Source organism: Aotus nancymaae, unplaced genomic scaffold (assembly GCF_030222135.1).
Source record: "Aotus nancymaae isolate 86718 unplaced genomic scaffold, 86718_ANA_hifiasm-v0.15.2.pri h1tg000040l, whole genome shotgun sequence".
NCBI classification, from domain to species: Eukaryota; Metazoa; Chordata; class Mammalia; order Primates; family Aotidae; genus Aotus; species Aotus nancymaae.
The window spans coordinates 125,093,834-125,108,826 of record NW_026988454.1 but is presented as its reverse complement, the minus strand read 5'-3'; the positions used below and the strand labels follow the sequence as shown (position 1 = coordinate 125,108,826).

Below are 14,993 nucleotides of genomic sequence, written 5' to 3'. Positions count from 1 at the left end.
CTTGAGCCAGGTATGGCGGCTCACACCTGTTATCCTAGCAATTTGAGAGACTGAGGCAGGGGATTGCCTGAGCCCAGGAGTTTGAGACCAGCCTGAGCAACACGGTGAGACCCCCATTGCTACAAAAAATTTAACAATTAGCCAGGTCTTGTGGCACACACCTGTGGTCCCAGCTACTCAGGAGGCTGAGGCGGGAGAATTGACCTAATCACCTCTTATTAGGCCTTGCTTCCCAACACCGTTGCATTGGAGATTAAGTTTCCAGCACGTGAACCTTGGGGGACACATTCAAACCATAGTAACTACTATTTGTAAAAAAAAAAATAAATTAATCCCAGCATTTGAGGAGGCTGAAGCAGGAGGATCACTTGAGGCCAAGAGTTTTGAAACCAGCCTGGGAAACACAGCAAGACCTCTCTATAAAAAATACGAAATTAGGGAGTGGCCAACGGCTTGCAGAGCAACATGCCCAAGTTTTATTGTGACTACTGCGATACATACCTCACCCATGACTCTCCATCTGTGAGAAAGACACACTGCAGTGGTAGGAAACACAAAGAGAATGTGAAAGACTACTATCAGAAATGGATGGAAGAGCAGGCTCAGAGCCTGATTGACAAAACAACGGCTGCATTTCAACAAGGAAAGATACCTCCTACTCCATTCTCTGCTCCTCCTCCTGCAGGGGCAATGATACCACCTCCCCCAAGTCTCCCGGGTCCTCCTCGCCCTGGTATGATGCCAGCACCCCATATGGGGGGCCCTCCCATGATGCCAATGATGGGCCCTCCTCCTCCTGGAATGATGCCAGTGGGACCTGCTCCTGGAATGAGGCCACCCATGGGAGGCCATATGCCAATGATGCCTGGGCCCCCAATGATGAGACCTCCTGCTCGTCCCATGATGGTGCCCACTCGGCCTGGAATGACTCGACTAGACAGATAAGGATAGAGGGGAGGCCTCATTCTATCAGTTTTATATTACCTGTTCTGCTTCACCAGGAGATGCTGCTGCTGTGATGCTGGGTTTTCTAAACAGCATAAGGAAGACTTGCTCCCCTGTCTGATCAAAGAGAATAGTTTTGGAGGGGAGAGGGGGGGCAAAAAAGATGCAGTTTTCATTTGTATTGGGAAATGTGAAAATAAAATTGTCAACTCTTTAAAAAAAAAAAAAACGAAATTAGCTGGGCACGATGGCTCACGCCTGTAATCCCAGCACTTTCGGAGGCCAAGGTGAGTGGATCACGAGGTCAGGAGCTCGAGACCAGCCTGACCAACATGGTGAAACCCCGTGTCTACTAAAAATACAAAAATTTGCCAGGCATGGGGGCGAGTGCCTGTAATTCCAGCTATTGGGAGGATGAGGCAGGAGAATTGCTTGAACCTGGGAGGCAGAAATTGCAGTGAGCCGAGATTGTGCCACTGCACTCCAGCCTGGGCAACATAGAGAAACCTAGTTTTTACTAAAAATTAAAACAAATAAAAGCAGCCTGTCATAGCGGCATATGCCTGTAGTCCCAGCTACTTGGGAGGTTGAGGCAGGAGGACCACTGAAGCCCGGGAGTTCGAATTGCCGTGAGCTACAATTGCACCACTGCACTCCAGCCTGGGCAACAGAGCAAGAACCTGTCTCTGAATATATATATTTTCTCTCTCTCTTTCTCTCACTTTCTCTCTCTCTCTCTCTCTCTATATATATACATACACACACACATATATATATGCACACACACATATATAGAGGTATATATGTCCATATGCATAAAGATAATACACATATATTTTGTAATGTGTATAAAGAGTATATATTATCTAAACAAAAATAAATGAAGTTGAACATTTTAAAATAATGCTTTGTCTTTAATGCAGAAGTTTCACTCCTCTGCAGGAATTGGGTATAATAAAAAAAAACAGAAGTGCCGGGTGCTGTGGCTCACACCTGTAATCCCAGCACTTTGAGAGGCCGAGGCGGGTGGATCACGAGGTCAAGAGATCGAGACAATCCTGATCAACATGGTAAAACCCCGTCTCTACTAAAAATAAAAAAAATTAGCTGGGCATGGTGGCGCGTGCCTGTAATCCCAGCTACTCAGGAGGCTGAGACAGGAGAATTGCTTGAACCCAGGAGGCGGAGGTTGCGGTGAGCCGAGATCGCGCCATTGCACTCCAGCCTGGGTAACAAGAGCGAAACTCCGTCTCGAAAAAAAAAAAAAAAAGAAGTTTCCCTTCTATGAATTTATCCTTAGTAAATGATCATGGCAAAGATTTAGCTCAAAGGATGTTATCACAGCTTCATTTGATATCATGGAAAAGGTAAAACAACCCAATTATTCAACAATAGGAAATTTGTTGAATAGCTTATGCCATTCTCGTACTTGGCCACTGTCTTAAACGGCTTCTTAGAAAATGATTCCTTGCCCTGTGAAGTAATCATGATATACTAATTGATAAGAAGTTATGAAATGGCACCACTAATCTTATATTTCAAGTCAATTTAATTATATAAGTGTAGATTGAGATGTAGATTAAGACACAGAAAGAGATAAAGATAGATACAGAAAACAAAATGTTAACACTGATCTCTGGGAGGTCCAATTATTGTTGATTTTGTTTTCTTCTTTTTCACCTGTGTTTTTCAACAATAAATGTGCTACTTTGTAAAAACACAAAGGCCACAAATTTGTCTCCATTTTTTTTAAAGATTCATGGATGATTCTATAAATAGCAGCTCCAGATAGAGAATTTGAAACTTTGTTTTTGAAAACCGAGTTTTCAAAGTCAAGGATTACCAGACATGTATCATTGGTTAGAGAGAGCTGCCAGGCCTGTTCTAAGAAGTCTTACCCTGTTGGTGACAACACTGACGCCCTCCCAGTCCAGTTGGCCAGTGGTGGCCATGTCCAGAGGGGATATCCTGAATGCAGGCTGTGTCCCTAAACTACCTCTGATCGAAGCTAGTAGTAAGGGGAGGCGCCAGAATTTCCAGAGAGTGGTCTTGGGACCAGTATTCAATCCTCGCTTCCAAAGTCAGCCCACTGTTTGTACTTAGATCATAGTTTGAAAAGTGGGCTGGGACCGGCCAGTACAGTGACTCACACCTGTAATCTCAGCACTTTGGAAGGCTGAGGCAGGAGGATCACTTTAGTTCAGGAGTTCGAGATCAGCCCAGGCAATACAGTGAGACCCCATCTCTAAAACATTCTTTTTTAAACCATCCAGGTGTGGTGGCTTGTGCCTGTACTCTCAACTACTCAGGAGGCTGAGGTGGGAGGATGGCTTGAGCCCAGGAGTTTGAGGCTACAGTGAGCTATGATGGGGCAGCTGCATTCCAGCCTGGACAACAGAGCAAGATCCTGTCTCAAAAAAAAAAAAAAAAAATCGTCAGGTGTTACAGGTTGACTCATGTCCCTCCAAAACTCCTATGTTGAAGTCCTAACCCCAAGTACCTCAGAATGTGATTGTATTTAAAGACAGGATCTTTAAAGAGGTAATTACGGTAAAACAAGGTCATGAGAGTGGGCCCTGATCCAATCAGAAGAGGAAATGAGGACAGACATGTGCAAAGGAAAGCACCTGAAGAGAAAGAGAGAAGAGGGCTCCCAGCCAAAAAGAGAGGCTTCAGAGGGCCGGGCGTGGTGGCTCACGCCTGTAATCCCAGCACTTTGGGAGGCCGAGGCGGGTGGATCACGAGGTCAAGAGATGGAGACCATTCCGGTCAACATGGTGAAACCCCGTCTCTACTAAAAATAAAAAAAAATTAGCTGGGCACGGTGGCGCGTGCCTGTAATCCCAGCTACTCAGGAGGCTGAGACAGGAGAATTGCCTGAACCCAGGAGGCGGAGGTTGCGGTGAGCCGAGATCGTGCCATTGCACTCCAGCCTGGGTAACAAGAGAGAAACTCCGTCTCAAAAAAAAAAAAAAGAGAGAGAGAGAGACTTCAGAAACTGGCCCTGATAACACCGCGCTCTTGGACCTCCAGCTCTCAGAACTGTGAAAAAATAAACTTCTGTGGTTTAAACTGCCCAGTCTATGATACTTTATTATGGCAGCCTCAGTAAACAAAGACACCAAGTTTCCTGAAGACAATTTTTTTTTTTTGGAGATGGAGTCTTGCTCTGTCACCCAGGCTGAAGTGCAGTGGCACCATCTCGGCTCACTACAACCTCCACCTCCTGGTTCAAGCAATTCTCCTGCCTCAGCCTCCGGAGTAGCTGGGACTACAGGTGCATGCAGCCATGCCTAGCTAATTTTTTTGTATTTCAGTAGAGACAGGGTTCGCTGTGTTGCCCAGGCTAGTCTCAAACTTCTGAGCTTAGGCAATCCACGTGCCTTAGCTGCCCAAAGTGCTAGGATTACAGGTGTGAGCCACAACGCCCAGCCCTAAAGACACTTTTTAATGTATGCTTCATATAAAACTGAGAAAATGGCCATTGTCCAAAGCCAAGGGTATTATCTTTTGGTGGTGCCTCTGAGGTATAGAGCTGATGGCAATTATGGGGACCGTGGGCACCTCCAGCCCCCAGGCGCCTCCACTGCTGGCTGCAGGTTTGCACCCCTGGCCTTCCCAGCAGGCAGAGGTCTAGAGGCAATCCCACCACCGCACGAGCCTGGAGAGACTGGAGAGCCTGGAGAGCCTGGAGAGCCTGGGTCTCAGCTCCTAGTGGGGCTCCAGATACCTGAGGCCCTGCCTGGTCTCACCAGTCACCTCTGCAGGGACCTTTTGGGACTTGCTTTCATCTCTCTGACACTCCTATCAGAGGAGTCTTCCTGCCTCCCAGACCGGACCCCATCTCTATCCCCAGAGGTTCTAGCTCACTCCCTCACCACCACCCTGCCGCTATTAGACCCAAGAATGTGGTTTCTGGCCTGGAGGAAATTCATTGTCTCTATATCCTCAGCCTGTCTTCTGAGGCCCCCAGAGGCCCAGGTATTTTATTTTATTTTATTTTTGAGACGGAGTCTCACTCTGTCACCAGCCTGGAGTGCAGTGGGTCGATCTTGGCTCACTGCAACCTCCGCCACCTGGGTTCAAGTGACTCTCCTGTCTCAGCCTCCTGAGTAGCTGGGATTATAGGCACGCCACCATGCCTAGCTAGTTTTTGTATTTTTAGTAGAAACAGGGTTTCACCATGTTGGTCAGGTTGGTCTCGAACACCTGACCTCATGATCCGCCCGCCTCAGCCTCCCAAAGTGCTGAGATTACAGGTGTGAGCCACCATGCCCGGTCCTAGAGAAACCAACCCAGGTATACTTATTCTTGTGGCCACATGCTTCAGCATGTCAAATATATTCAAATGCACCCGCATGCATCACATATAATTTGCATAAACCATAGGAGTTAAGTTGCAACTGTCTAGTTAACATTTTGTAGTTATTTAATAATTTTACTCTTAACAGTGTACTTCTCTACTTTTGAAGCTAACGATGGTCCCCTCCCTGCTGTGGCTCAGGTGTTGCCATGGGCCTTTGCCACTGCTCATGGCTGGGGCACTGCAGTTATGGACCCAGCTGTAGGCCATGCCCAGGGTCCCTCCTAAGGAGCTCCTGGCATGCACTGGTGTACCTGACCCAGGGGAGCCCTCCAAAGCACCCAGTGTTCAGGAACGGTGGCCCAGTCTCCTTGCAGTGCTGTGGGGCAGGGGGGGCGGCCCATTTCCAAGCCGCACTGGCCTCCTCCCCCTCTCTGCACTTGCTCCTCGGCTAGCTCACTCACACCTTTACTTGCTTCCAGCAGATTTTCCACTAGCTAAGAAAAACTAAGGACTCAGAGGGTCACTTGCCATCATAGAACCCAAAAGTCCTTCCCATTACAGAGATAAGAAAACTGAGGCCCAGAGAAGGAAGGGTGCATCCTTGCGTTTTGTGGAATTTGAATGTGGAACTCTGCCCTGGCTGAGGTTGAGATTTCACGATTGCTCAGGGGGAAACCCGGAAGCAAAGTGTCTCCACCCTCCTCAGACCACTGAGACCCTCAGGTTTGTCTTCATCCCAGGTCAGTGGATTTCTCCCTGATTTTGTCTTCTTCTCCTGGCAGCACCCTGCTGAAGCCAGGGGGAAAGCTGGAGCTTGTCGAAGGTGCCGCGTATCTAGGGTTACCAGATAAAATGTAGGATGCTGAGTTACAATTGAATTTTAGATAAATTACAAATAAGTTTTTTGGCATGACAGTGTCCCAAATGTTGCTGTTTATCTGAAATTCAAATGTAACTGGGCATCCTGCATTTTTATTTACTAAACCTGGCCACCCTGTAAGTATCCCATTTTGTTTGGGCCAGGCCCCTACCCGCTGCAGTTGTGAATTTTCCTGCCATCCAACAGCATGAGTCACACAGCTGTGGACCTCCAGGCAAATGTTTTTGAACAGAACAGCATCACAGTGTGGGGGAATCCCCTCACTGTCCCCATGACATATGTTTCAGCAAAGCAGAAACCTTAAAACAACATCCCTGGGAGGAAAATAAAGAAGGCACCAAGAGTTCCTAATGCCTTGGGGAAAGCCCCGGCCACAGCCACATGAGTGCAGCCAAGATGGCTAGGACTAGATGGCTGGCGCTTCACCTCTGGGAGAGGCACTGCTGGCTTTGACAATCGTGGGAAATTGGAGACCAGACCTTCCCAGCCAACTCCTGTCAAGGTCTGATACTTGTCCTTCTCCACCTTTCTGAGAAGAGGCCTACGAGGAAGAATGGGCTCACGGGCTATGTGAGCCGGGCAGGTTGCTTGACTGCGGGATCATGATTGTATCTTTGTCATGGCATCACCGTGGGGATTATAGGAGGAAGTTAATGCAAAATGCTTGGCCAGTGCCTGGTGCACGATAAGCACTTAGCAATCAATGGTGGCTATTGTCATAAGAATGTCAGGACACGCACTTGGCCATCAGGCCAGTGGGTGTTCTGAAGAAGGTGTGCTTGGAATTCTCTGGGCGCCCATGTTTTGTTGCCTTCAATATGGACATATCCCCTGGACTGGAATCTGCATTACGGCAGCCTCATCTGTCAGCTCTTTGTCTGGGTTAGTTTTGTTTTGTATTGTTTTGTTAGAGACAGAGTCTTGCTTTGCTGCCTAGGCTGGAGGGCAGTGGTGCGATCACAGCTCACTGCAGCCTCGACTTCCCAGACTCTAGCAATCCTCCCACCACACCCTCGTAGCTGGGACCACAGGCGCTCACCAGCACACCTGACTAGTTTCTTAATTATTATTATTATTTTTTAAGAGACGAGGTCTCACTGTGTTGGCCAGGCTGGTCTTGAATTCCTGCGCTCAAGTGATCCTCCCCACTTGGCTTCCCAAAGTGGTGGAATTACAGACATGAGCCACTGTGGCCAGTCCTAGGTTAGATTTTTAGTTAGATTTTTATCCCTGACGAAGCAGGACTCAGAAGAGCTCAGCTTTGAAGGTGGAACAAGCAAGTTTTCTACCTGGATGCCCCCAGTGGTAGCAGGCCATACCTCCTAAGTGTGTGTGTTGGTGGGGTGGGGAGGGGTATCAAGGGGTGTGTCCCTGGAGGAGGGAGAAAGGAGGGGGTGTGGGAAGGGCCTGTGGAATGCACGAGTCTCATTTCCTCTTCCTGAATATCCACTATGGCCCCAACAAAGGAGCTTGGGTTGGAACTGGGGCCAGGAAAGCCCCCAAAGCTCAACCTCTTTTCCTTTAACACTTGGCTCTGCTGAGGGCCCTGGGGTTGGAACACCCACCTTTTTAGAAAGAAACTGAAAGCCCTTAGGAGAAACTCCGCCACTTCCCCTTCCTCGGTAAGAGGAACTTGGAGTTGCCCTGACAGGAAAGTCTTGGTGGGGCTTCTCGGAATCCGCCACCACTGCACTGCTAAGGAAAACCGCAGACTGGGGACCAGGCCGGGGGCCAGGCTAGTGAGGACCACTGATAAAGTCACAGGCTCCATCTAAGCCCATGGGCAGAACTGGGGAGCTGCCAACATTTCTTCTTCCAGCACCACCTGCCAGCTCCCGTTTGGGAGCCACCCACCCCTCAACAGCCGATGAGTCCCTCCCCACTCCCCCCAGCCCTCTAACCAGGATTGTCCTGTGTCTGCGTTCTGGACCCCCTGCTATGCCCACCACCCAGCAAAGCTCATCCATCTGGCTCCCACCCCCCAGAGAGGCACTGACTCTCCTGTGGGGTCCTGGGGGACCTCGCAGGCATGCAGAACTGTGTTTTGGAATAGGTCACATCATGTGTGCTGCTTCAGATGGCCTAGTAGGTTAAGAAAAAAGTCTGCTGGGCACGCAGGAATGCTTGACTTAACAGTGACTGCTATCTGCTGCGTCCATTTGGAGACCAGAAACAGGCTTCTCTCTGGGACGGGGGATGCCTCTCCCCATCCCTGATACATCCAAGGGCAGCTGCTGTGGCAAGGGAGACAGTGCACAGGGACAATTCACATCCCAGGCCAGCCCCAATGGGGCTAAGAGGCCCTTGGGCCCTAAAGGGTCCCAAAGTTTATTTGTATAAGCTTGTTTGTACTAAGCTTTAGTGCAAACGTGTCAGGATGGCATGGCACCAGAGCCTACCACCACTGTGGGGGCAGGGTCCAGCCTGCACAGCCTTGCACAAGACCTGTGTCGGGGACCCCGCGCTCTGTTCCAGCTCTTTCTCCAGGCTTTGCTGTGATGAGCCTCTGCCTCCTTCACCCAGCCCTCTCCTGCTCACCTCGTGAGACTGAGCCCCAGTCCAGATGGGTAGGGACTGCCTCCATGGCCTCACTGAGTATATCCCCCAGGGACCCTTGGCCACATCTCCTTGTTGTTGCTCCAACCATCACCCAGTCTGTAGGCTCCTGGATGACAGCAACAGTGGGCTTGGCATTTCTGGATGATCATTTGATGAGGTAATAAGTAAATGGGTGAATTTAGGGATATCTACCAGGCCTTGTGGCTGAGAGCCCCACGTGCCTACATGCTCAGACATCCACGTGTGGGCAAGTGCACTCGCATTCAGCAGGAGGAGACACGTGCACGCCTGCCATGGTGTCCCTGAGACGTGTGTCTGTGGGTCCCTGCGTTTGTCCCCAGCGTCACCCATGAAGTTAGCCAGCAGGTGGCGCTGCGCCCCGCCTCTGCATGTTCGTTGGTCCAAACCGCCGGCCGTTGTCGAGACTGAAGGGCCTCAGCAGGCACAAGGGGCCCACCTCCTTCCTCCCACACACAGCGGGTCAGGGCTGCCTGGGTCTCGGGGCGAGTCTGCCTGGTCTTCTGACTCAGCAGCCAAAACTCTAGTCCAACCCATGTGAGTGGGGCCGTCTGTGTGCCCAGCGCCGAGCTAGACCCGGACCCCGCAGGAGGGACTGGCGTCCAGGTAGCTGCAGACCTTGGAGGTGAAGACATAGGCTTGCACTCCCAGCCATGCCTCCGCTGGCTGTGTGACCCCGGGCAAATCCCTTAACCTCTCTGAGCTCGTTTCCTTGTCTGTTAAGTAGGAATCATGGCAATCTATAAAATGAAAAAATCAATGTAAAACATGGGCCACAGTGGGACCCTACTGTAGGCAGCAGTTCTCACACTTTAGCCCTGGAGGGCTTTTGACAACACAGAAGCCCAGCCTGCAGAGTGACAGATTCAGACGGTCTGGGGAGAGGCCTGTGACTCTGCATTTCTAAAGAGTTCCCGGGTGGTGCTGATGCGTCGGGCCAGGGGACCACACCGTGAGGACCGCTGTATACAAGATGCTTGGTGTCAGGCAGCAGAGACCGATAGGATTATACACAAGTCGGGAAACAGCAGCCTCCAGCGGAGAGGGAACCCAGGTGGAGACACAGAGGGGCAAACTCCAAGGGCTGCAGGGGGCCCAAGGCGGGGACACACCCCCATGACGGGGGCCGGAGGGGGAAAAGAGGGGCCTCTGGACCTGGCTCTCTCCACCACAGCTGTCAACACAATCCCCATCCTGGCTGCACCTGCCCGGGAGGTGGACCCTGGAGCCGGCTGGCTGGGCATTGGGCCTGCCTCACTCCAGGTGGCTGTAGCCCTTCCCTGGAAGGGATGGGTTGGTTGGCTCTCAGCTCCTGGCTTGGCAAACGCTGTGATCCAGCTTCTGGGAAGTCACATTTTCTTTTTCTTTCTTTCTTTTTTTTTTTTTTTGAGACGGAGTCTTGCTCTGTTGTCCAGACTGGAGTGCAATGGCATGATCTCGGCTCACTGCAACCTCCACCTCCCAGGTTCAAGTGATTCTCCTGCCTCAGCTTCCTGAGAAGCTGGAATTATAGGCGCCCGCCACCTCACCCAGCTAATGTTTGTGTATTTAGTAGAGACGGGGTTTCACCATGTTGGCCAGGCTGGTTTCGAACGCCTGACCTCAGGTGATCCACCCACCTCGACCTCCCAAAGTGCTGGGATTACAGGTGTGAGCCATGGTGCCCGGCCCTTTTTTTTTTTTTTTTTTTGAGACAGGATCTCGCTTTGTCACCCAAGCTGGAGTGCAGTGGCCTGATCATAGCTTACTGCAGTCTCAAGCTCCCCTGCTCAAGCAATTCTCCTGCCTCAGCCTCCCCAGTAGCTGGGACCACAGGTGTGCACCACCACATCAGGCTAATTTTTAAATTGTTTTGTAGAGACAGTGGTCTCACTATGTTGCCCAGGATGGTCTCGAACTCTTGGACTCAATCAATCCTTCCACCTTGGCCTCCCAAAGTGCTGAGATTACAGGTGTGAGCCACCATGCCTGGTCCCTTTTTCAAATATTAGTTTTAAATCAGAAATTAATGCATGTCCACCTTAGAACGTTAGTACAGACCTGGCGTGGTGGCTCATGCCTGTAATCCCAGCACTTTGGGAGGCCGAGGCAGGCAGATAACAAGGTCAAGAGATCGAGACCATCCTGCTCAACATGGTGAAACTCCGTCTCTACTGAAAATAATACAAAAATTAGCTGGGTGTGGTGGTGCGCACCTGTAATCCCAGCTACTCAGAAGGTTGAGGCAGGAGAGTCACTTGAACTTGAGAGGTGAAGGTTGCAGCAGTGAGCCAAGATCTCACCACTGCACACCAGACTGGGCAACAGAGCAAGACTCTGTCTAAAAAAAAAAAAAAAACAAAACTGTACAATGCAGAAAGTGTAAGGAAGAAAATGAAAATAGTAATCCAAACTTCAGTCAATCAGAACTAATCAGCATGAGTCTATTTCTTTTTCCTGTCTGTGTGTCTGCCTCATGCACACCGTGGTATCCACTTGACATCATAACATCAGCGTTGTCCTTTGATGTTAAAACTCTTAGAAATGTGAATTTAAGGACAGCACAACAATCCAGTAGAAGGTGCCAGACTATATCTGCTGGATTTAAACACTCCTCTACTATTGGACATGCAGGCTATGTATTTATTTATTTTCAGTTCTAAATAGCCCCTTGTGAAGGGCTTGATGCATCAGTGCTGCCAGCGTTTCAGATGGCTTCTCCAGCAGAACTTCCTCGAAAGGGACTCACTGAGTCAAAGGGCATGAAAGTTTAAAACTCTTGATACATATGGACAAACTGCTTTCCAAAAATGTGCTGGCTGATGGTCCCACCCAGGGTGGGAGGGAGATGAGAGCCTGCTCAGCCCAACTCACATGAAAACCTGCTTAGCCCAATTCATGACGTCTGAGATTAAACAAGGAGGCCCAAGGACCCCAGCAGGGAAGAAGGGCGCCACACTGTCCAAGCTCCACATCGGTCAATCTGCAGGGTGCCATGCCCCATGCCACGCTCCAGGTAGAGGAGGTGGCACCTCAGGCCGGGCGTGACCTGGGCAGAGCTGCCCTCCTGCTCTTGGAGCTAGGATTGTTCTTCTTCAGCCCTCGATTTCTTTTCTTTTCCTTTTTTTTTTTTTTTTTTTGAGACAGAGTCGTGCTGTGTTGCCCAGGCTGGAGTACAGTGGTGTGATTTCAGCTCACTGCAACCTCCACGTTCTGGGTTGAAGCGATTCTCGTGCCTCAGCCTCCTGAGTAGCTGGGATTACAGGTGCCCACCACCACGCCTGGCTAAGTTTTTGTACTTTTTATTAGAGACGGGGTTTCACTATGTTGGCCAGGCTGGTCTCGAACTCCTGACCTCAGGTAATCCTACCTCAGCCTCCCAAAGTGCTAGGATTACAGGCGTGAGCCACTGCACCTGGCAGCCCTCCCTTTCATACCTCGCATCCAGGATATCTGCAAATATCATTGGCGCTACCTTCAAAACATCCCCAGCTGGGCATGGTGGTGCATACCTGTAGTCCCAGCTACTCAGGAGGGTGAGGAGGGAGGATCGCTTGAACCCAGGAGTTCAAGGCTGCAGTGAGCTATGATCATGCCACAGCACTCCAGCCTAGGCAACAGAGCAAGACCTCACCTGTAAAAAAAGAATTAATTTTAAAACTCCACATCCTGAATGTGACCACAGCTCCCCACTCCACCGCCACTACCCTGGCCTACCTCTCACCTGGTCATCTCAGTGGTGCCCTCTTTGTCTCTCTGCATCTCCATCACTTGCCCCCTTAGAGTCCACTCCATAGTAGCCAGAGAGATCCTTTCAAAACCTAGGTGACATCAGGTCAGTCCCGAGCTCACAACCCTCCAGTGGCTCTTTCACTCGGGGTAAAAGCAAAGCCCTTACTGTCACCCACAAGGCCTTTAGGACCTGTGCTTCTGCACCCCCATCGCCTCCCTCACCTGACTTCCTGCCACTCCCCCGCACCCACTCAGCAACGTGGCGCACCTCAGAACACCTCCAAGTGCTTTCCTGCCTCAGGGCCTTTGCACTAGCCATTGCTCCTGCCTGGAATATTTCATCAGGTATCCACAGGGCTCCTCTGCTCAACTGTCATCTCAAAACAACCGCAAGCAAATAGGACCTGCTTTGGGAAGGCTCTCCCTGATCACCCCGTCTGAAGTAGCGTCCTGGCCCCTCTCTATTCCCTTGCCCTGCATCGTGCTCCCTCACTCTGTGATTATTGTCTGTCCTCCCCAGTAGAAGAAAGCCTCCACAGGGCCGCACTCTGTCTCGTTCACTGCTGCATCCCGGCACCTGCTGTGCCGCCTGGCTCCCGGTCAGTGTTCCACGTACATCTGCTGAATGTCTTTTTGCTGGTTTTTTGTTTTTTTGTTGTTTTTTGTTTTTTTGAGATGAAGTCTCACTCTTGTCCCACAGGTTGATGTGCAATGGCACGATCTTGGCTCATTGCAACCTCTGCCTCCCAGGTTCAAGCAATTCTCCTGCCTCAGCCTCCCAAATAGCTGGGATTACAGGCATCTGCCACCACGCCTGGCTAATTTTTGTATTTTTAGTAGAGACAGGGGTTTCACCATGTTAGCCAGTCTGGTCTCGAACTCTCGACCTCAGGTGATCTGCCCACCTCGGCCTCCCAAAGTGCTGGGATTACAGGCATAAGCCACCCCACCGGGCCAATCTGCTGAATGTTGACTTGGATGGCAGATTGCACTGTCTGGGTATGTGCACATGGCTTCCGCCGCCTGAAGGATACCTTACTATCTCTAAGGTCCGCAGCTTGCACATACTGCCTGGCACATAGTAAGTAGCCAGGTAGGATTCTCTGTACAAATGGACACACGAAGAGAGGAAGGAGCTCACGGCAGGGCAGGAGAGACCACTGCATGGGGCTCAGGGAACTGGAATTCCAGAGAAACCCCTGCCACTCACAATCATTGAGGCCTTGGGCAAGTCACTTCACCTCTTTGAACCTTGGTTTTTCACCCATAAAAAGGGCATGGTGACCTTTGTGCTGCTGATCTCACAGGGCTGTTGTGAGGATGGCATTACAAAGGCAGGTTAGAAAGGCACAGGGACAGCCCTGCTCAAGCTGCAGCTCTCGCAGGAGGCTGCACCTGACACCCCGCCTTGCCAAAGAAAGGAGAAGCACTCCTTTCTCTGAGCCCCCAAGGAGCCCTCAAGCCCCTCATAGATTGTGCGTGTGTGTGCATGCATGTGTGTGTGTGTGTGTGTGTGTGTGCGTGCATGTATGTCAGGGCCCTGCTGGTGTCGTTATGAAAGGTATATTTTTGGCTGGGCTCGGTGCTCACGCCTGTAATTCCAGCACTTTGGGAGGCTGAGGCAGGCAGATCACAAGGTCAGGAGTTTGAGACCAGCCTGGCCAACATAGTGAAACCCCATCTCTACTGAAATACAAAAAAGAAAAATTAGTCAGGCATGCTGGTGCACGCCTGTAGTCCCAGCTAGTCGAGAGGGTGAGGCAGGGGAATCCCTTGAACCCAGGAGGTGGAGGCTGCAGTGAGCTGAGATTGCACCACTGCACTCCAGCCTGGCAACAGAGCAAGACTCTGTCTCAAAAAAATAAAAATATATATTTTTATGACTATCTTCCCCAAACTGTGTATCCCTTGAGATGGGCCCTGCCTCACCATCTTTGCGTCCATTGGTCCTACCCTGTGCCAGGCAGCTAGAAGTGCTCCTGGGACATCTGATGACTGACCAGGTACATTTGTTGAATGCTATCGATGTATAAGTGTGCTATGAATAACTACAGGTAGCGACTTTAGACCTGCACAGATGGCTGGGGTGAGGCAATGCAGCAAGGGGCTATTTGAGTTCTGGGGCTGGAGGGCCTGGTGGGGCCTCAAGGGCCCCGCCTGAGAGGAGTGGAGGGAGGTGGTGCTGGGCTGGCCAAGTTCACTGTACGCCAAGGGCTGGACTGCTTCCTCCCCAGGCATGGGCCACCTCGGCCACATCTCCTGAGCTGCGGGGTGGAGGCCTGGCTGCCCACCTGCATTCCTGGCTCTGTGTACCCATGATCTCATCCCAGCCCTCAGCCACCCACAGGGCAGGAGTCTCTGCCCCATTGTGCAGATGAGACAGCCATGCCCTGCCCTGGGATGGTCACCCGGACTGGGCTCAGGGCACTCTAGTGGGGTAGAGGGAATGTGGTCACGGAGGTCACCCCATGCTGTCCTGCGGGGTTTAATAAGCCCCACTGATCTATCCATACACGGAGTAAGCCCTGGTCTACTGACCCTCCTGTCGGCTGCTGGGGGAGGTGGGTCCCAGGG

General features: G+C 50.9%; 1 protein-coding gene across 1 annotated transcript; it reads left to right on the top strand.

Annotated features, from left to right (window-relative positions):
* The first annotated feature begins 444 nt into the window (after positions 1-444).
* LOC105725310 (U1 small nuclear ribonucleoprotein C-like) lies at positions 445-1,173 on the top strand. The gene has a single exon (XM_064360444.1). It carries the CDS (start codon positions 466-468, stop codon positions 943-945), a length of 480 nt encoding a protein of 159 aa, XP_064216514.1. The 5' UTR covers positions 445-465; the 3' UTR covers positions 946-1,173.
* Positions 1,174-14,993: the final 13,820 nt, after the last annotated feature.

What these genes read in the sequence shown, in the direction of transcription:
- LOC105725310 (XM_064360444.1), top strand. Translation starts at nt 466, where the DNA reads ATGCCCAAGTTTTATTGTGACTACTGCGATACATACCTCACCCATGAC.